At 39.8% G+C, this 21827-nt stretch overlaps 1 protein-coding gene across 2 annotated transcripts in view; it reads right to left on the reverse strand.

The window, feature by feature from the left end:
• Positions 1-1035: 1035 nt before the first annotated feature.
• unc45b (unc-45 myosin chaperone B) overlaps positions 1036-21827 on the reverse strand; it is a 77670-nt gene continuing 56878 nt past the window's right edge. Inside the window, exons 13-20 of one of the 2 annotated variants that reach the window (XM_043716985.2) lie at positions 19640-19780; positions 14112-14239; positions 13061-13127; positions 11320-11433; positions 9680-9795; positions 4458-4575; positions 3252-3407; positions 1036-1639 (exon numbers count right to left, since the gene is read on the reverse strand). In XM_043716985.2, coding sequence (XP_043572920.1) covers positions 1379-1639; positions 3252-3407; positions 4458-4575; positions 9680-9795; positions 11320-11433; positions 13061-13127; positions 14112-14239; positions 19640-19780 — 1101 coding nt within the window. In that variant the 3' untranslated portion in view covers positions 1036-1378. Of the gene's footprint in view, positions 1640-3251; positions 3408-4457; positions 4576-9675; positions 9796-11319; positions 11434-13060; positions 13128-14111; positions 14240-19639; positions 19781-21827 lie in introns of those variants that run through there. The other variant, XR_015759911.1, reaches the window with a different exon arrangement.

Genomic DNA, 21827 nt, shown 5'->3' on the forward strand with positions numbered 1-21827 from the left:
GTCTCAGAGGGTTGAATGGTGTGATGGTGCGGTGACTTTAAGAGATGCATTTTGTTCTGGGTTTTTTTAATAAGGAGAAATTGAGACTGAGGTCCCAAACAGTCTGTTCCAATCTCTTGTTGTTTTTCTCTCCTGGACTGGAGAAACATTGCATGTGAGATAATGTTTTACTGAATTTGTCTTTGCCAAGGGGTGTGTTTATGGGATGTTACTATTTAGTAGTTGCTATTTAGTAGTTAAATAACCTAATGGAATGGCATTGCCATTTTTCAAAGGGAAAAGAGGCAATTTTGTATTAAGGCAAAGAATAAAACCAGGAAGGCATGGTATCTTTTTAAGACAGCTACATAACACCAAGATGTGTCATGCAGTCATTCGTTCTCAATACATTGGAGTCATTGCTTAATCAGTTGCTTATGTGATGTACAGAACATCAGTAAGCATAGAACCGAGACTGTGTGGACATCTGTGATATTTTAGCCTTGTAAACATTAGATATTGTAAATAAATTTCAAGGCAAGTATCTTACAAGAACCCATATCTATGTGTTATACATGTTACATGAGCTAGCATATTGTGCAACACTCAGACTATGTCATACCAGCAGTAGCATTAGACCCAGGAGTTTATATCACAATAATACATTAATTCTCAATTGTGTTTTCAAATCTCTCTATGCTCATGTCCCTCCTTACCTCTGTAACTTCTTGCAAATTCAAATCTGGCCTTTTAGAAATGCCCAATGTGAGCCACAGCATGATTATCAAGGTGCCTTCAGTTGCCAGGACTCTAAGTGCTTAAATTTCTTTCCTAAACTCTTTTCTTCATTCATGATGCTTCTTAAAGCCTATCACTTGTGACCAAGCTTTTGGTCACCTGTCTTAAATTTCATTATGTGGCAATTTTTAGTGATAATTCTTATCATCTCTGGAACCTATGCAGTGTTAAAGATACAATATAAATGCAAGTTGTTGCTTTGGGTCAAAGTCTAAGAAGGGTATAAGCACACATCAGTAAAAAAATTCAATGACACAGTTTAACAGTAATCTCTTTACTTGCTCAAAGAAAGTTTAGGCTCCAGTCCTCGGTATTCAAAGTGATACAGTAAAAAGGCAAATGTAAAATTAAAAATAGCATGTTTACTCATTTTTGATGTGTTTTCCAGTTAAAGTCTTGTTGCAAGCATGAAGTAAATAATTATTTCAAACTGACAAATGCTTTCTAATGTTCGTGCAACACAGTCAAAATGGTAATTTGCTTGATAAATAATCAGCATCTGGAGTGATACAGGCTTTGAGTAAATATCCAGTTACTTCTTAAAATCTGGTCTAATTCTGATATCTAAGCCATTTGCACTGGCTGCTCTTTATGTTGCAGACTAAGATGTTGGTTTAATAAGAGAGTAATCCATTGCTTTAGTCAAGCATTCACGAGCCACATTGATACATTCTTGGTGTTTTACATTATTTTCCAATTTGCTAATGACTGTCAGGATTTCCAGCATTTCACTCTCAATCAGCTTTTTGCCAATTTCTTTGTCTGCCTCCATCAAGTTGAAAACAATGACCAGGCCTCGGTGCTGAATTTCCACATTGTCGTGGATACAGAGTCGCTGCAAGATTTCGAGCCACTGAGCAGTCTGTGCACAAAGACAGAAACAAAATCCAATCAAGATTCCTTCAAAATTCTGTTCCAATGTGTTAACCGTAAACTCTTGTGAGGCACTATGGCTACGGGGACCATGTGACAACCAAAGTAGCAGCATGGTCAAATAAGGCCAAGAGAGTTACTAGTGACTGACTGAGGAATGGATTGTCATTAATGATTTGAACGTTAGAGATAGGGAGGCATGTCACAATGAAGAGATTTGAAAACGTGGATTGGAATTTTAAGTTTGAGTCAATACTCATAACTGGGAACCAGTGTGGATTAGCGCAATGGTGTGGGGGAAATGAACTGTGGTGCAAAGAAGTGTTTGGGTGGCTGAGTTTTAGATTGGCTCAAGATTACAGAAGGTGGAATTTGAAAGGCCATTGAAATGGTCAGCTCCAGTTCATCATGAATGTTCATCAGATTGTTCCAGGGATAAGAGGACATTGTCCCTGGATGAGAAGCTGAACAAATTGGATCCATGCTCTCTCAAGATAAGAAGAATGAGAGGTGAAATCATTGAAACTTACAAGATTCTGAATGGGCTTCAAAGGATAGATGCTGAAAAGTTGATCCCCCTGGCTGGAGTGTCTAAAGCTTGAGGTGTGTGTTGGCAAACTTTTAGGACAAGGACATCAATTATTTAGGACTGAGATGAAGAGAAATTTCAATTCTCCATTTCATCATGGATACTATAGTTAAGTATCTCTAAGGTATGAAATCAATAGATTTTTCAGAATAGAATTAAGGGATATGGTGGCTGAACAGAAAAGTAGAGTCGAATCAGAAGGCTCTACCTGATCAAATTTAACAGCAAAGGAGACTTGAAAAGCTAAATGACCTACTCTTTTTCCTACTTCTTCTGGTCTTGTGTACAAGTGGAAGTTATGATGTTGCCAAGTGGAACATATAGATGGGGAATACTGGGAGGCCAAAAATGGGTTGTGATGGTTCTGGAGTGGGAAGAGAAGCCAGTACAGGTAATTCTCTATTTGGATAAGAGGATCCAGGTGAGGAGCAATCCCAGCCAGCTAAGCAATGGTGGTGATGCAATAATGCAATGGAGGGGGTTAATATAGTCTACGGTTTCAGAAAAGTCAAGAAGGATGAACAGCTATGGTTTACAAGAGCACGCAAGTTTGGTGTTTTTTATTGATGGCACACCCAATGGCATTATCATGTGAAGTATTGACTACCTTGCATTTCTACAGAGAGTTTCACAACTTCAAGACATTCCAAAGCACTTTATGGCTAATACAGTACATATGAAATGCTGTGCGTGTTGTAATGTACAAAATGAAGCAGCAAGATCGAAGATAATTTATCTTGAATATGTTCATCAGGAATAAATATTAGCCAGGTCACTCCACCTATTCTTTGTTGAATAATAGCCATTTTGTTTTATGACCACTTGAGAGGGCAGATTGGGCCTACTTAATATTATGCTGTGTTTCCCTATATTTCAACAATGCTGACCGTGCTTCAGAAGCACTTCATTGGTTGTAAAGCATTTGTAGGCTGCTATATGAATGCAAGCTCGTTCTAATGTTAAGGATTATAGGATCATGCTAGTCCTGCAACTGCCAACAAATGACACTCACCACTCTTGTCAACTTGTGGCAGAGTTCCTTCCGGCTAGCGGTAAGCATGGCAACAGCTCCTGCAGCTGCCATCTGGACCTTTACGTCATCTTCACCACAGAGTAGCACCAGTAGCTTCATTCGGTCATTTCCTTCAGCCACAAAACGTTCTTGAACCTTAATAATGATAGGAGGACTTCAGGCTCTAATGACTGCTGTGGAAGTACTTTGCTCGATCTTAAGAGAGTCTAATTGTTTTACACTATTAATAATAATCATTCCTTCAATAATACTTTGGGACCGATCTTGCTGGGATACAATTGGCATGTTAAAGACACAGGCTGTTATTAATAGAACACATCACCAAGTTCAGGGCAAAGGGAAGAGATACAGTGTAAGTTGTGAATCTCCAGAACTTGCCATTTGATCTACTCTGCTTCACTCAAACAGCATCTCATCTTTAGCCTCCTTGTTATTTCTAATAATAGATTTGCACAATAAATTGATTCTAAACTCATTGCAGGAAGTTAGGCTGGTAATTAACAGTGTAAGTCCTTTACACTAATGACAATTTATACAGTGTTAATCAAGTTCTTCAACAATTTCCGCCGTTGAGTTTCTCTCACGCATGATGTGCATTGTTGTTGGAAGTTTTGTAAATTTCTTTCAAATTAATCTCCCTTCCATGTTTTTTTTTCTTTTTCTCTCTGTTCCTCTTCAGTCTTTTTTTCTCTTTCTTTATTTAGTTTTTGGGACCTCTCACAAAACTAATTCACATTATGTCCTTCTCCATTGTTCAACTGCTTATTTTGTAATCCATAAATCTCACTTTTGAAGAGAGACTGTTCTGTTGTTCACTGAGGTTCCATTTGTCCCTGCTGTACCATTGGTAACTCACACTCTCAATAAACTATGTTGCAAAATATTTGAAGAGAAAAGGTGCAGGAAAGGATATAAGTAACATGACAAGCAGTGGTATGCCTCACTAGATCAAAATCTGGGCCAACAGTGGAACAGATTAAGTTGTGGCTGAGCGATAATTGGACAATGTTCATTTTAACTTGTATATTGGATCAGTTTCTATAGGATAAAGGAACTTTTAAATACATCGCTTTCCCATACTATTTTCACTTCTAAAACTGTTCACAATTGACAAACAATATCCACTTTTTACCCCTTAATTTTGAATAATAGTCACACTAATACCTTCTGTTGATATTCACTTACATCCTTGCAGACAACCATATTGCACATACACTCAGTGGCTGCTTGTCGAATTTGATCATGTTCCTCAAACATGTAACATTCAATCTCAGGTAATGCCTTCTCCTTGATTATTTTTTGCCTAAAAAGAGAAAGGAAGACTTCCATTTATAGAGCAGATTTCACAATTGTGAGACACCTCAAAGTGCTTTAAACATAACAAAGTGCTTCTGAAGTCTAGTCGCTGTTGTAATGAAGGAAATACACCAGCTAAATTGCATGCATGTTCCCACAAGCCACAATGGTATTAATGACCAGATGATGGGTAGCAAGGTGGCTACGGGTAGCACAGCAGCTACGGGAAACATGGTAGTTTATGGGCGGCACGGTGGCTCAGTGGTTAGCACTGCTGCCTCACAGTTCAGGGACCCGGGTTCAATTCCAGCCTCGGGCGACCGTCTGTGTGGAGTGTGCATATTCTCCCCGCGTCTGTGTGGGTTTCCTCTGGATGCTCTGGTTTCCTTCCACAATCCAAAAATGTGCAGGTTTGGTGAATTGGCCAAGCTAAATTACCTATAGTGTTAGGTGCATTAGTCAGGGGTAAATATGGGGAATGGGTTACTCTTCGGAGGGTCGGTGTGGACTTGTTGGGCTGAAGGGTCTGTTTCCATACTGTAGGGAATCTAATCTAATAATCTGCTTTTATAGTGAGATGAGTGATTTTTTGGCTGAGGGATACATGTCGGCCAGGACACTACGGAGACTGATAGTGTTGTGGGATTGATTACACTTACTTGGGAGGACAGACAGGTCATGCAGAAGACAGCACCTCTGATACTGTAGCACTCGTACAGTATCCCTGTGAATGTATCAGGCCAGATTTACAGTTCAAGACTGTGGAGTCAGACCTGAACTCTCAACTTGCTGACTCAGAGGGTAGAATGTTAGCCCTCTACCACAGCTGATGTAAAAAATGTTAGAAAATGGGACAAGGTAATTAAAAGACTTGAAAAAGCTACAATAAGGTGTGGGTAGGTGGAATCTTCTACCTGCACATGGCCACTGGGATGGTTCATCCCCAAGATTCTCCACTACTGGAATTTTCACCCCCCACCGTCAGGTGCAGTATGCTTTATTCCTCCTCTGTAGGTGGGCTGAATGAACTCCAAGTGGGAATTCCATGCCTCACTGAGCGGAAGGACCACCCTATGGAGTTCCACAAGTGCTTGCTAGCATGCACATCAGAACCATGGGCAGGCCCAAGCAGGCATCCCCATGGACCACAATCCAGGTATGCCCAGGGGCTTTAGGCTAGGGTTTGTTTTCTCAACTCAAGGACATGGAGGTGACTAACAGTCCAGTGGTGGGATTTAAAGATGAAGATTGGAAGGAAAATAGGGTGCTATCTTCTTGAGGGTGTTCGCCAATTGGGCAAGGGGTACTCTCCAACATCAGCACCCTGTTTATTCCTGCCACTATAAGCATTTAAAAAAAGTCTGTGCATCCTACACCTGCCTGACTTCTGACAATAGCCATATTGTGATGTAGGTGGAATAATACAGGGGTCAATTTAACAAGCTTAGCTGGCCCTTCTTTTTATTTAGTTATAGTGTGTGGGCTGAAAATGTGTTGCTGGAAAAGCGCAGCAGGTCAGGCAGCATCCAGGGAACAGGAGAATCGACGTTTCGGGCATAAGCCCTTCTTCAGGAATCCCCTGAAGAAGGGCTTATGCCCGAAACGTCGGTTCTCCTGTTCCCTGGATGCTGCCTGACCTGCTGCACTTTTCCAGCAAGACATTTTCAGCTCTGATCTCCAGCATCTGCAGACCTCACTTTCTCCTCTACAGTGTGTGGGCACCAGGTTTGTTAGATTTCTAACCAACCAGCTGGATGGCCGCCAGATTTCTCCCATGCACCCTGTCCTCTGTGATTTCCCTCGCAGTGTTACATTCTCCGTAGATGCTGTCAAACTTGCCCACCATTTTTAGCATTCTGCTTTAATTGTCTTGTGATGTACTCAGGTGGTAAATCAGACAAAAGATAGCCTACTATCCCTGGTGTTGGACCTCTACTAGAGCAGACCTTTCTGCAGCCGTGTACATTATTTTTCATTTTCATCTCTAATTGATCCATTAATGCAAAATATCAACTCAATTGATGTCTAGAAAAATGCCCTTAGCATGCTGAAGCACTCATGCGCGCCCATTCATCATGCTTTGTCTTGACATTTGCAGTATGTGCAAATACACTTAATGTTTGCAAGCTGCTTTACTCCATTGCATTAAAAAAAACACACTTACTTATTAAAAACTTCTTTCAGAATCACTCCATTAGCTACCATTTGTGGAATAAAATCTGTTCAAGATTTGAAACAGTGAGCAATTCTAGCTCTCAGATTATGAAAGAATTTGGAGGCAATGAGTAAGGTGCAACATTATTTAACAAGTGGGAGCTGGAGTAGGTCACTCAACGCTTTCAGCACACTTCATTCAAAGAAAATCAAGGCTGATACAATATTTTCTTGCACCTTCCCCATTTTCCTTGATTCTCTTAGTCTGTAGAAATCTATCGATCTCTGTCTTGAACATAATCATTGACGGAGCCTCCACAGCCCTCTGGGGAAGAAGATTGTAAAGATTCATCTTCCACTGAGTGAGGAAATTCTTTTCGTCTCAGTCCTAAATGTCCTGTCCCTAAAAGGTGAAAAAGCATCCTTCCATCTACCCTCTGTTATCTGAACTGACCCCTCTGGAACTAACAACCTTGTACCCAATTCCACCAGATGTGGCACCCACCATTCCACTCTGACCTGACACACGCACATACACCTAACCCAATGACACCTCCCTCTATCTGATCCCATTTGGAACTGAGACTCCTCCCCGGACAACATGGATTTGGGCATGAGTCTTAAAGAGTCGAGGACATTTAGAAGCTAGGAATAGGTGATTGGTGGGTTTGTTAGTTAACAATGGTATTAGCACAATGGAGAGAGATTATATTCATTCAGGAAACCAGGATTGGGAAACAGTTTGGATAGAAACGGGAACAGGTAAATGCACAAAGTCACTTGTGGGAATTTTATACAGGTTCTCTTAACAATGGCTATATGGTAGGGTGAAGCAGAAAGGAAAAAAATAATGTGAGAAAGGCATAGCAATAATCATGAGAGATTGTAATCTATGTATATTGACTGGAAAAATTGGATGGAAAAAAGTAATGAAGATGAGAAGCTTAGAATGCTTTTGGGATAGTTTCTTAGAATGTAGGCTATACCTGCCATTGTACAACAAGATAAGGTTAATTAATGATCTCATAGTGATGGTGACCTTAGGTAGCAGCAGAATAATATGATTGCATTTTGCATTCATTTTGAGGGAGAAAGGATGGGTCGGAGACTTTTTAAAATTTAAACAAGGGAAATTATAAAGACATGAAAGCATGGCTGTCTAAAGTGACTTGACTTTCAAAAATTAGATTAAAGGACAAGTTAATAAAGATTCAGAGGCAGACCTTTAAGGGTATATTTCAAAAGGCACGGAATATATACTTTCCAAAGAGTCAGGAAATACCTAAGGAACCATCTGTGTCTCACAAAAAATGTTAAAGATAGTATCAAACATAAATAAAAACCTTTTAATTGTGCAAAAGTAGGGCAGAATATAGAAATAAAACACAAAGAATAATCAGAAAATGGAAGAATGGAAACATTAGAGCGGGAGGGAAAGCTAACCTCTGGACAGATACATGGCAGATGCAGTTTAATGTGGATAAATGCATGGTTATCCACTTTGGTGGCAAGAACAGGAAGGCAGATTACTACCTAAAAGGAGTCAAGTTAGGTAAAGGGGCAGTACAAAGGGACCTGGGTGTTCTTGTACACCAGTTAATGAAGGTAAGCGTGCAGGTACAGCAGGTAGTGAAGAAAGCTAATAGCATGCTGGCCTTCATAACAAGAGGGATTGAGTATAGAAGCAAAGAGGTTCTTCTGCAGCTGTACAGGGCCCTGGTGAGACCGCACCTGGAATATTGTGTGCAGTTCTGGTCTCCAAATTTGAGGAAAGATATTCTGACTATTGAGGGAGTGCAGCGTAGGTTCACGAGGTCAATCCCTGGAATGGCGGGACTATCTTATGTTGAAAGATTGGAGCAACTGGACTTGTATACTCTTGAGTTTAGAAGACTGAGAGGGGATCTGATTGAGACGTATAAGATTATTAAAGGATTTGACACTCTGGAGGCAGGAAACATGTTTCCGCCGATGGGTGAGTCCCAAAACAGAGGACACAGCTTAAAAATAAGAGATAGGCCATTTAAGACAGAGATGAGGAGAAACATCTTCACCCAGAGAGTGGTGGCTGTGTGGAATGCTCTGCCCCAGAGGGCAGTGGAGGCCCAGTCTCTGGGTTCGTTGAAGAAAGAGTTGGATAGAGCTCTCAGGGATTGTGGAATCAAGGGTTATGGAGATAAGGCAGGAACAGGATACTGATTGAGGATGATCAACCATGATCATAATGAATGGTGGTGCAGGCTCGAAGGGCAGAATGGCCTACTCCTGCACCTATTGTCTATTGTCTAACCTGAAATAAAAACAAATAAGAATTGTTTCTATCAATATGTAAAGAAGAAAAGAATTAATAAAGTGAGCGTTAGTCCAGAGAAAATGAGACTGCAGAATTAATAATAGAAAATCAAGAAAGCAGGCGAACTGAACAGGTACTTTTCACCAGTTTTCTCTATAGAGGTTATGAGTAACATCCCAGGAGCAATGTTAAATCAGCAGATGCAAGGTGGGAGGAACTCTGGAAAATCACAATCACCAAAGAAGTGATACTATGGAATTGTTGGAGCTGTGAGCCAAGAAGTGCTCAGAGCCCAATGGCAAGTTATCGAGAGAGGAGATGAGCAAATCTTTCTTTAAGGTAGTAAGTAATTGTGATCTGGAATGAACTGCCCAAAATGGCAGAAACAAATTAAATAATAACTTTAAAAAATTGGATAAACATTTGAAAATAAAATAATTTTCAAAATAAAATGAAAATGAAGTGGAATAATGCTACGGAGAAAAAGCAGAGCTAGGGGATAATTTGGATTGCACTTTCTAAAATCCAGCACAGGAAAGATAGGCCAAATGGATTCCATCTGTGTTGTCAGATTCTGCAATACACAAATGGCATTAAATCTTTCAAAACGGCAATTTGCAAAACCCTTATTTGTATAATTTAATAAAATCAAAAGTGAACTTGCCTTAGTTTTTCACTTTTTGCAGAAAGGTTTGTGAGACTCATTAGAGCTTCATAGTTTTGTATACCATCTCGCTCTGTGTTCAACAAACTGACGAGTGGCCTCACAACTTCGTAGATCTGAAAAAACCAAAAAGATACATTTTCTATGATTAATTTTAACACAGTTGCATGGATTTATTATATATGACTGAAGCACAACTTTTTCTTTAAAGATACTTATTCATCCACACTGCCAAGTATCTGACCATTAGCCCAGTACCCCATCTTTTTGTTACTAGTTAGGAGTTCAACAGTGTGCTGTGTAGAAACAGGCTAAGAAAGTCTCTCTCTCTTTCTTTCTTTCTGCTCTTCTAACTGCAACCCGTAAGCATCTGTTCCATTGTTTTACTGTTTTTTTAAGGTGTTTTGTTCATTGGGACTGTTGTGTATATTCAGAACAGCATAATTAAGTTTAGTTTGGATAGACTGAGTTCTGTAGCATTTCTTTATTCCATTCTTTGTGTTTCGTTGCATACTTCTGTGAATACATTGCTGTCTGTTTTAAAACCTGGTAGTCAACCTAGCTAACTTACTCCGGGTAATTTTCACTATACACTTACTGAAACAAATTGCAAAGTTATGGTCTGGGTTGCCTGCTCAAGAATGTTTTGAGTGGTCTGGCCTAGTCCATAACAGATGTCACAGAATCCTTACAGTGTGGAAACTGGCCATTTGGCCCAACAAGTCCACACGACCCTCCAAAGATTAACTCACCCAGACCAATTCCCCTACATTTACCCCTGACTAATGTACCCAACCTATACATCCTTGAACATATGGGCAATTTAGCATGGCCAATTCACCTAACCTGCACATTTTTGGATTGCGGGAGGAAACCCACGGAGACATGGTGAGAACATGCAAACTCCACACAGAGTCACCCAAGGCTGGGATTGAACCTGGTTCCCTGACTGCCACAAGGCAGCAGTGCTAACCATTGAGCCACTGTGCCACCTAGGCTGAAAGCCAGGCTGATTATCAGGCTGATATTCTATTCTCAGTGGCAATAAATAATGCAATTTGATCATTACACTTGCACTCACCTGTGAACTGCCCATAGGCCTCTGCACCAGGAATTACTGCCAGCTCATGATGCAACATCCCAACCCTCTCTATAGGGCATCTCAAGTCAACATTACTAGCACAAGCAACATTGTTTTGGGGTGATACAATCAGATTAAAAATTATTCATAAGCAGCACAAAACCTAAACCAGGAGATGATAATTAGAGTACTTAGTTCAATATTAAATCAGGTACAGAAAGCAAAATAAAGAGAGTGAAATTAAAGATGGGATGTAAAGGAATGGATAAAGCAAAATATAAATATTTTAAAAATTAAACTTAATAAGTGCAGAGTCTCATCTTTTAATTACTGTTGCACATTAAAAGAAACACATTTGTTTCTTTTAGTATGCAATAATAATTAAAAGGTGAGACTCCACATTCACTAAGTTTAATTTTCAGTACCAAAGAGTTTGTTTAGCAATAATTAGAAATGCAATTCCATTAAAGATTACACTCAACTGAATAAGTCCTAACTCTACCTAGGACATGCAATATCTATTACTTTAATGACATCAATTTGATACTGTCCCACTTACCCTTTCACCCGGGAAGGCTATTTCTGGGTCAGAGATGGCAGCAATCTTAGCAAGTGCATGGGACGCCTTAATTTTACCAATGTCTGTGCCATGTAGGGCAAGAGGCAGTAAGGTCTGAAAAAGAGAATAAACAAGTGAGAGAATGAAGAGGGAGAATATGCCTTATGAAGAGAGACGACGGAATCCTACAATTTAACTGTATGGAAGCCATTGTACTCTATGTATTTATACTGGCTCTATAAAAGAACCATTTACCTAAACCTACTTCTGAGAAGCTTCCATAAAACTTTTAAAATGTTTCTTTTTCATTAATTTCATAGTGACAGAGTGACTTCTTTTAGCTTGATTGTTACTCTTAGTATTCCAATACATCGTTCATGACCAAAGGCATCTATTTAAGCAATTGCAGAACAGATCAAGGGATATTGAATAGATTCATGTCTTTTTTTCACATTTTAAAAACGATTCCTTTTTTTATTTGCTTTACATTGCATTTTAAGTCAACCGTGCTTACACCTTCTGCTGTCTTATTTTGTCAGCTAAACTGTTTGGAAGGCCTGCTCCATAGATTTCATAAGATAATGGAATCACTTTGAAGGAAAGATACTTTCTCTTCCAAATATCAGATCAAAAAATAAAATGATTCAATAATGTACTGATGGGAAATGTCCACTCTCCCAAATCCCTCTGATAATTACTGAATACCATATTGTGAAGTTTAACACATCCTCATGCTATCAAAGGTGTTAATATAGTTCTTGCATTCATTATGAATTGAAATACTAAGGAGCAGATGGACATGTTTTTAATAGTAATGCGTTGAAGGGTTATAGTAAGCTGGCAGAAAAATGAAGTTGAGGCCAAAATGAGATCAGCCATGATTGTATCAAATGACAGAGCAGACTGCAAGGGTTGGATGGGCAATTCTTGCTCTTAATTTTTATTAGGCTCTGTTTTGCACTGACTATTAAAGTTAGGTTGAAAATGTCGCAATAGTTGTGTTTAGCTATGGAGTACTGGGCTAAGGTTTTAACCACATGTAATGTAATTATCAAGTAATTCATTGATAATGAATTATTCATCACACCCCTAATTAATTATTCATTACCGTCCATATGCACATACAACCCAATCTGGTTATTCTCTCCTGTTCATAACTGTGAACACGTACAGCCATCATTATTGTAACTACTCACAATACTCAGCCAATGCAATTTTAATCAGCTGCAATATAATGTCTATCTTCAAGGATTTACATCGACGCTTCACATTTAATGATGGTTTCAGAACCAAAAGTTTATACTTCACAGGAAAGATTGAAGAAACTGGGATTAGTATTTTCCCCAGAAAGTAACCGTCTAACGTGTTACCAGATAAAAGTCTTTTAGATAAGATAGGGGTTTGACAGAATAATCATGAGGAATAGGTTTCGACTGATGGAGGAGACTAAAACTAAGAGGCCTAATTATCAGATAGTAACTAATACCTTCAGTAGAAATTTCTTAACCCAGAGAGCAATGGCAATATGGAACCCATTGCCACACTAAATGGTTAAGCTGATAAATTTAAGGAGAAACTGACAAGTCATACAATGGAAAAATGAATTGAGAATATGCTGATAGGATGAATTGATGTTGGGTGGGGTGTGAGGCTTGTGTGGAGCACCAACCCCAGGATAGAACAGTTGAGTCAGACGGCCTGTTTCTATGATGGAAGGTTGATGGCCATTCTGTGTAATTACCTTTCCACCACCTTGTGCCACAACTTTACCACGATCTCTAACATCTTCAACCAATGCAAGGAACACCCTAAGGAACCAAATTGAAATTAGATTCAGTTTAAAGAAAGACATAATGCTTTTAAAGTGAAAATATTGTTCAGTTATGTAACACTGATAGTGCAGTACACAGGATATAGTGTTGAAAATGTGTTGCTGGAAAAGCGCATCTTACAAGGATGCCTTCCTTGAAGAAGCTCTCTTCCTCCCTCTACAAGGATTTCAGTGAGTCCCTCTCTCACTGCACACCCCAGGTCATCTCCTCTGCACAGAAGCTCTTCAGCCAGCTTTTCCAGCAACACATTTTCAGCTCTGATCTCCAGCATCTGCAGTCCTCACTTTCTCCTATAGGATATAGTGTGGCTGGTTGCATACGTTTGAAATGCCATCAATAGGCATCTGTAGGCAGCACGCTCACCTCTGGGACAGGAAATCCCAATCCAGAGATTCAAGCTAAAATCCAAGCTGACACCCAGTGGTCAGTACTGAGGGACTACTGCACTGACAGTGGAGCTGGTTTCCAGATAAGCCAAACCAAAACTCTGCAAATAATCCCTGAGCCACTATTTTGATGAAAAGTCATGGAGTTATCCCTGGTCTCCTGGCCAATATGCATCCCTCAACAAAATCACAAAGGAGCTTTGACATGTCCTGAGATTATAACAGGTGCTACATAAAAGCAAGTCTTCTTTAAGAGAATATCCCTGGGAGCTGGCAATGGAAATTGGTAACAGTACCTGCCTGATGGCTATATTGCTTAATGGTGTTGATGCGCTGACCTGGTTCAATGATCGCACACCTAGCCTCTAAGTTAAAAGGCCAAGTCTTCACACCTTACTGCAATATGAAGGTACATAATACAGCCTGAAGCTTTGGTGCAGTACAGAGGGAATGCTGTGCAGTCGAAGATTTCATCATTCAGGAGATGCATTAATTTGAGGCTCAATCTGCCTATTCAGGTTTAACCGTGTTCCTTCCCTTTAGGTCGTTAACCAAACTGAGACATATATCTTACCTGGCCATGAGCTCCTTGGTCTGGTCTGTTAGAATGGCACTGTCTGCCTTCAGCATGACAGCAAGGGCAGAGACAACACCAACTTTGATCAAACGCTTGACGCGCATCATCACAAAGTCTTTCTTATCCTGTAACAATACCAGTGACCATCAATTCACATTTAAAATGATCTCACATTTTTTTAATATCTTGTTTTTCTTTTTCAGCCCAGTTAGGCCCTGATTTTCACCGCGACAAGAGAGGTCTCTGTTGTGGTGAAAATGCTGGAAGATGTTGGGAATCCCAAGTCCCACTTACAAACACAGTATCTCTCATATTCATGGGGGTGGGACTGGGGAGAGCAGGCCACCGATCAAGCATTTACAGTTTGTGGGGGTAACTGATCATTGAAATGATTAGCCCACCTCCACCAAGATCACCTAGGTGGGGGAATTCAAAACTAGGGAGCATTTTTTAAGGTGAAAAGAGAAAGCTATAAAAAAACATTTGCGGGGCAAATGTTTTACACAGAGTGTGGTTCATGAGTGGAATGAACTGCCAGATAAAGTGGTAGAGGTTGAAGGTATAGATACAACATTTAGGAGACATTTGGATAAGTATTGGAAATAACTCTTAGTAAGGTTTGGAGGAATATGGGACAAACGCAGGCAAGTGGGACTAGTTTAGCTTTGGGATGTGGTCAACAGGGACCAGTTGGACCAAAGGGTCTGTTTCCATGCTGTATGACTCTATAACTCCTATCAGATTTTGAAGATTAGACCAGGTAAACAGAGGTCTGTTCTCCATGCATTGCTTTTGGATTGCCATGATACCTGGAGAGCTGGGGTTTGTCTATGGATATTGTCCCATGACATAGAGGTGGTAGGGGTTCAGGAATTTTTTGGGGAGGCAATCAGGGATGCTTGGGAGTTCTTGTTCTTTGGATTGTTATATGTGGTTTGAGTGTAAAAGGTCCATAAGTCCTTTGGAACTGTCCAACTTGATACAACCTGTCAAAAAGTATGTAGAAGTATAATCAGTCTCAAGAAGTGTCAAAATGTGCTTTTCTCAATTGCTTTTCTCAATAGAATGTAATCTGCATATGGAACTTGAAGTAAAATAATTATTTTCTTCTGCTTAAAAAAAATATGCTAGTCAAAACTTTTCATCTTGCACTCATTAAAACATTTCACAGGACTATTGATTCAAGGGAAAGACCAATATTTAAACTGTAGAGTGCTGATTAATTGTCAAGTGGACTCTGATTGGTAGAGGTGTTGCAATGGCAAATGCACCCATTAACGCTGACTGACAGTTAACAGCCAGGTTTTATTAAAAAATTTTAAAAGCAGCTTGACTTTGATCAGGGCATTGCTCTGTGAAATAAAGCAGCAAATGGTTGTCACCTATTTTATTGAATGGAAGTGGACATAGTATGACCTTTCTGTCTGTGTATTGCTATCGGTATATGTCTAGTTCACATCAGTGACTAACTAACAATCCTAAATTGGCTGTCAGGGTAATTTCTCACATGCACAGAATTATTCACCAGAAATTGCCCAGTCATGGAATTACATCTGGTTCTGGATGTAGGTTTGCTCACTAAACTGGAAGGTTAATTTCCAGACGTTTTGTCACCCTACTAGGTAGCATCTTCAGTGGGCCTCAGACGAAGCACTGTCAATGGTTCCTGCTTTCTATTTATATGTTTGTGTTCCTTTGGGTTGGTGATGTCATTTCCTGTGGTGATGTCATTTCCTGTTCTTTTTCTCAGGGGGTGGTAGATGGGGTCTAACTCGATGTGTCTGTCGATAGAGTTCCGGTCGGAATGAACATAGTCCGCCGATTTCTCAGAAACAAACCCAAACAAGCAGACAAAACATGTCCAGAAACCCTAACTACTCTCCCCTACATCAAAGACATCTTGGAAATAACTGCCAGACTACTCAGACCCCTTGGCATCACATAAGCCCACACACTCACCAACACACTAAAACAGCAGCTAATGAACTTGAAAGACCCTATACAGACAACAAGTAAAACTAATACCATTTACAAAACACCATGCAAGAACTGTAACAAACACTACTTTGGACAAAACTAGCCACAAAATGACATGATTCTCTCTCACTAGTATCCTTTCATATAGATAAGGAAGGACATCACTTAGGACACCCATTTAGGACAAGCCAAACAGAGAGAGACATGGGAATTACTAGAAACATGGCATTCCAACCGGAATTCTACCAACAAACACATCGAGTTAGACCCCATCTGCCAACCCCGAAGAAAAAGAACAGGAAATGATATTACCACAGGAAATGACATCATCAACCCAAGGAAACCCAAACATATAAATAGAAAGCAGGACTCATGTACAGTGCTTTGCTTGAGGCCCACTGAAGATGTTACCTAGTAGGGTGATGAAACGTCTGAAAATGAACCTTCCAGCTCAGCGAGCAAACTTACATCCAGAACCTCAACCAGAGCTACAAATCTTCTCAAAACTCGTTAATTACATCTGGCGTTAGAGATTGTGTTGTGAGTTTGGAAGCGTGAGCTGGTTGTTATGGTTGGTACTTTTCTGATTGCAAGCAAATGAAGGAATATGCTTCTTGATATAATCTGCAGTCTTTGGGATGCATTATTTGCACACCTGGAATCACACTGACACTGCTACTCATATACCATTTTACTCATTTGTGTTATAGACAGGACACCTTTTGGCTTAATGGCAAGATCCTGCTTGTGGCAAACAGCATCTGTGTTGTAACTGCCTACTTACAGTGGGAAACAGTTAGCTTCAACTTTTGAACTATCTTTCCCTTGCAGGATAATCTGAACTGGACTGGGAACTTTTCAGTCCTGGAGTGACCTTAAAGTATTTCTTGAGTTTGTGTGACCTGCAGCCCGAAATGATCTGCTAAGGATAGCCATTATCTTGCAGGATGGCTTGATGTGCCTTATTTCAACATCAGGTTTGCACACTGAACCACTAAGGGTCCTATTGATGACTTTGCCAATAAGGCCAATCTTTTAAGTGCATGAAACTATGGGAATCTCAACGTATATGCTGACCAGTGAAGGCAAGGTGGAGGCAGACAAAAGAGAATCCCCTGGTTGAAATTTAAACTGAGACATTGAGGAAAGGGGATCCTATTTAACTGTTTCACTTATATGTTTTGTTTCCAATAAGATTGGATATATGTGGATACTCAATGATGTCACAAAGCTGGTCCCCTTTTTCTAAAAGCTGTTCTTTTTCTATGTCCTTGGTGTTTTATCAGAGGGGTCAAAAACACTCTTGGTGCCGATTAGTCTGGTTTGTTACAGAGATTAAAGGGTATTGAGAGGCCATTTTTTTTATATGTTACCAGATGAGACTTCAGGCCAAAGTGGTCATGTTTTAGAAGGGGAGTGGTCAGCTCTCTAGCTGAGCAATTCAGTCCAGAACTAGTTAGGAGTTCAGCTGTGTGGAAACAGGCTGCGAAACTCACTCTCTCCTTCTGTCCTTCTAACTTCAACCTGTAAGCATTTGCTCCATTTTTAAAACGTTTTTAAAGGGGGTTTGCTTATTGGGACTGTTCCATGTATTCAGAACAGCATAATTAAATCTAGTTTGGTTAGTGAGTTCTGTAGGGTTTCTTTATTCTGTTCTTTGTGTTTCATTGTGTAATTTTGTGAATAAATTTCTGTCTGTCTGTTTTAAAACCTGGTTATCAACCTAACTAACTTACTCTGGGTAATTGTCACTGTATACTTACCGAAACAAATTGCAAATTTATGGTCTGAGTTGCCTGCTCAAGAATGTTTTGGGTGGTCTGGCCTAGTCCATAACAATGAATTGGTATTGTTGATGTGTACCCTTGAATTATCTTTCCTGCTGTCTGGACCTTTGAGATCTGAGAGCAGCAGCAACTTCCAGATCCAGAAGTCAATGCTGGGTGCCCATCGCATTGCACAGAACCTTGGAGCATGCACAGCCATGAAGCTTAGAGAGAATGATGATGAAGGGGAAACTCATGGTGGGTGGAAGTAGGCAGGAAGCTGCCATAAGGGAGTAAGAAGCCGTGGGAATGGTTGGAGAGTCAGAGTGTGACATGAGGAGCATATGGTGTAGGGATGTGAACAGTGAGGGCTGAAGGAATGGTTCATGTTTCTCACATTTTGAAGAGAAAAGGCACCCCTTTGAACCTGGTCCCCAGATGCCTTGAGTGGAAGTAAAGTGATTGTGAAAAAAGCTTACTTGTGTGTGAAGAATGCATGAACTCATTGGGATTGGCAAAGTTGACAAAGAACTGGCTCCAGGAAAATTGAGTAGAATTACATACGCTGGTACTAGGTATCACAGCCTGCCTGTCACATAAAACCATTACAGCTTTTGTGCTGCATGACTAATTTCCCAAAGTGGCATTTCACAAAGAATGTCTCATGGTGGATAGCTCCAAGTGGTTATTTATTGACATAAAAGATTACAAACTTAAGGATAAGGCACATGAGTGAAATGTTTGTTTACATAAGACATTGAGCATTTGAAGTGTTTCTTTTCAAACGGCATTAATTAATGACATTGGATTTTTTTTGTATCAATGAGGGTGTCCTTTTTTAATGGTAACATCATCAATAGACTGATAACCTAAGAAGCTTTCTGACAGGAGATAAAGTTATCTCCATGCTGGATAATTGGTGAGTTGACATGGAGAGAGAAAACCAAAAGATAGTGAGTGAGATGTATCATAGTTGGCATAGGGACCTTAGTGGGTCTTGGGGATGTTGGACATGTGAGGGACCATGGGAGATATATAGATTGGCATGGAGACATAAAGGGATGGATACAGGGGCATAGGCTGGCATGGATCAGGCATGAAAAGTGAGAGGTGTGTGTGAGGGGTAAGATTGGCAGAGATGTTTTATATTTTAATCTTTTAACTATGTGCATCTGAAGTCTGAATGAGAATCAGTGTGAAATTGTATCTGAGCATGAGATGATGCAATGGAAGACAGCTGTACATGCTAGGACCACCTGATGAAGGAGCATTGCATCGAAAGCTAATGTTTTCAAATAAACCTGTTAGACTATAACCTGATGTTGTGTGATTTTTAACTTTGCACAACACCAGCACCTCCATATCAGGACTCAGAAGGTAATACTCGCACCTCCAGATCAAATCATTCAAGTTCCATTCTAGAGACTGGAGCAGAAAACTCAGGCTACACCCATAGTCCAGTATTCCAGGAGTGCTGCACTGTCAGTGATGCCATCTTCCAAATGAGATGATTAAATGGAGGCTCGCTTACCACCTCGGGTGAATGCAAAAGATCCCATGGACATTATATGGAAGAGTTCTTATTGGTGCTCAGCTAACATTGAGCTTTCAAACAATATCAGTAAAAGAAAATGTGTCCATTGTTGCTTTTGGGAATTTGCTGGGTACAAATTGGCAGACATGTTTTCAACTTACAGCAATTACTTCATTGGTTGTAAAGTGCTTTGTGATAGTTGAAGTAATGAAAGGTACTATATAAATGTAAATCTTGTTTTGTTTTACCTTTGGATGGTCTTCAGGCACATGCTGTTTTGACAACTTTGCCAACTCAACCAGCTCTGGGATTTTCTCCTTGACATCATAACTGTTGGTGCAGTTCACCAGGATCGAAGCTACAGCATAAAGGATTGTCTTGTCAGCTGACTGTTGGAAGGAAGGAAGAGATAAGATTAAGAGGAGATTTCATCATGGTGCTGAAAATCATGAGTGGTCTAGATTCAGTAAAGAGGGAGAAGCTGTTTCTCATTTGCACAAGGATTGGGAATCAAAGGTCACTGACTCAAAGTGATTAGCAAAAGAAGAAATGGCGACATGAGAGGAAAAATGATGTCTAACAGCAAGTGGTTAGGTTCCAAAATTCACAGCCTGAGAGTGTGGGCGAGGTTGATTCAGTTACAGTTTTCAAAAGAGAATTGGATAAATATCTGAAGAGTAGATAATTGCAGAATTACGGAGAAAAGGCAAGAATAATGGACTAGGGGATTTATTCAAACTGAGAGCGGGCACAGACATGAAGGGCTGAATGACCTCCCTTCTGTCTCGTTATATGTTAAGAAGCAAAGTGCTCTGTAAAAAATAGCCCCATTTAAAATTCAACAATTTGATTTTTTAAAGAAAATCATTACCAAAATAAATAACTTCCTTGTGCAGGAAATCCTGTAAAAATATGAAAAAAACTCCATCTCATGATTTGTTCACTGGGGTCACTCATGATTTGTTTTAATTTCACTTGAAAATGACAAGTGGATAAGGTGGTAATGAAGGTGTATGGCATACTTGCCTTCATCAGTCAGGACAAAAGTATAAAAGTATAAAAGTTGGCAAGTCATGCTGCAGTTGTATAAAACTTTGGTTAAGCCACGTTTGGAGTATTATGTGTAGTTCTGGTTGCCACACCATGGGAAGCATGTGGAGATTTTGGAGGGGTTGAAAAAGAGGTTTACCAGGACATTGCCTGGATTAGAGTGTACTAGCCATAAGGAGAGGTTGAACAAATTTGGATTTTTTGCGAGAGCATCAGAGGCGACCTCATAGAAATTTATAAAATTGAGAGCCATGGATTGAGTGGATAATCGGAGTCTTTTTGTCAGCATGGAAATAGTCAAATACTAGATGGCATAGGTTTAAGTTTGAGGGGGGGATGCTTTAAGGGATATTTGTGAGGAAAGATTTTTTTTTACACAGTGTGGTAGCTGTCTGGAACGTGCTAGCAGAGGAGGTGGTAGAAGCGGATATGATAGCAGCATTTAAAAGACATTTAGACAGATACATGAATATGCAGGGAATAGAGGGATAGGGACCATGCACAGGCAGATGGTGTTCATTTAGAATGGCATCATAGTTGGCACAGATGTGGTGGGCCAAAGGGCCTGTTCCTGTGCTATACTGTTCTGTGTTCTATCACATGTTGATCTAGCCTGGACAAACCAAAATTGGCAAATCTGTTGGCTTTAATCACTTTTTAATCATCTTTCAACAATGAATGTGTAAAATCCAGTTTGAGATGATAGTTTCACCAAGGATTCCTTCTCCATGTAGCAGAGGGAAAAACAGATCTGCCAGTTGAATAAAAATCGCAGTAATTGGAGCCCAAGAATTCATCAGATTGAGATAAAATGAGAACAAGAGGACAGAATTAAATTTGCAAATTAAGTATGATATGAAAGAAACATTTTCACACAGTGAATGTTAGAATGTGGAATGCACTGTCTGGGTGTGTTGTGGAGGGAGATTCCAATGATGACTTCAAGAAGGCTAGTTATTTAAATAAGAACATTATGCAGAGTTCAGAGAAAAGGCAGGAGAATAGCATTAAGTCGCAATCTCATTTAGAGAATTGATGCAGACATAACGGGCCAAATAGCCTTCTTTTGCACTATAGTTATTTAGTGCAAAAGAGAGAGATTCATGACAAAAGTAAATAGTTTAAAGTCCCTTTATTCAGTTGAATTTCATGAAGTTTTATTCAGTGACTATACTTTTGCCTCCACAATTTAATATAATCACATTGCAATAGGATCTCTCTCCATGTAATATTGAAATTGTTTAAAACTCACCATTCAGGTGAATCTTTCGCTAACATTCATTTAACACAATGCGGTAATGGCATTTGGCTGTTGGAGGGTATCAGCTGTAATCGGAACTTTAAATATGTAGAAAACAAAAACATGTATCTAAATTGCATTTTTAA

The sequence above is a fragment of the Chiloscyllium plagiosum genome, unplaced genomic scaffold, assembly GCF_037043375.1.
Source record: "Chiloscyllium plagiosum isolate Xiang-an unplaced genomic scaffold, Cpla_swu_hap1 HiC_scaffold_2, whole genome shotgun sequence".
NCBI classification, from domain to species: Eukaryota; Metazoa; Chordata; class Chondrichthyes; order Orectolobiformes; family Hemiscylliidae; genus Chiloscyllium; species Chiloscyllium plagiosum.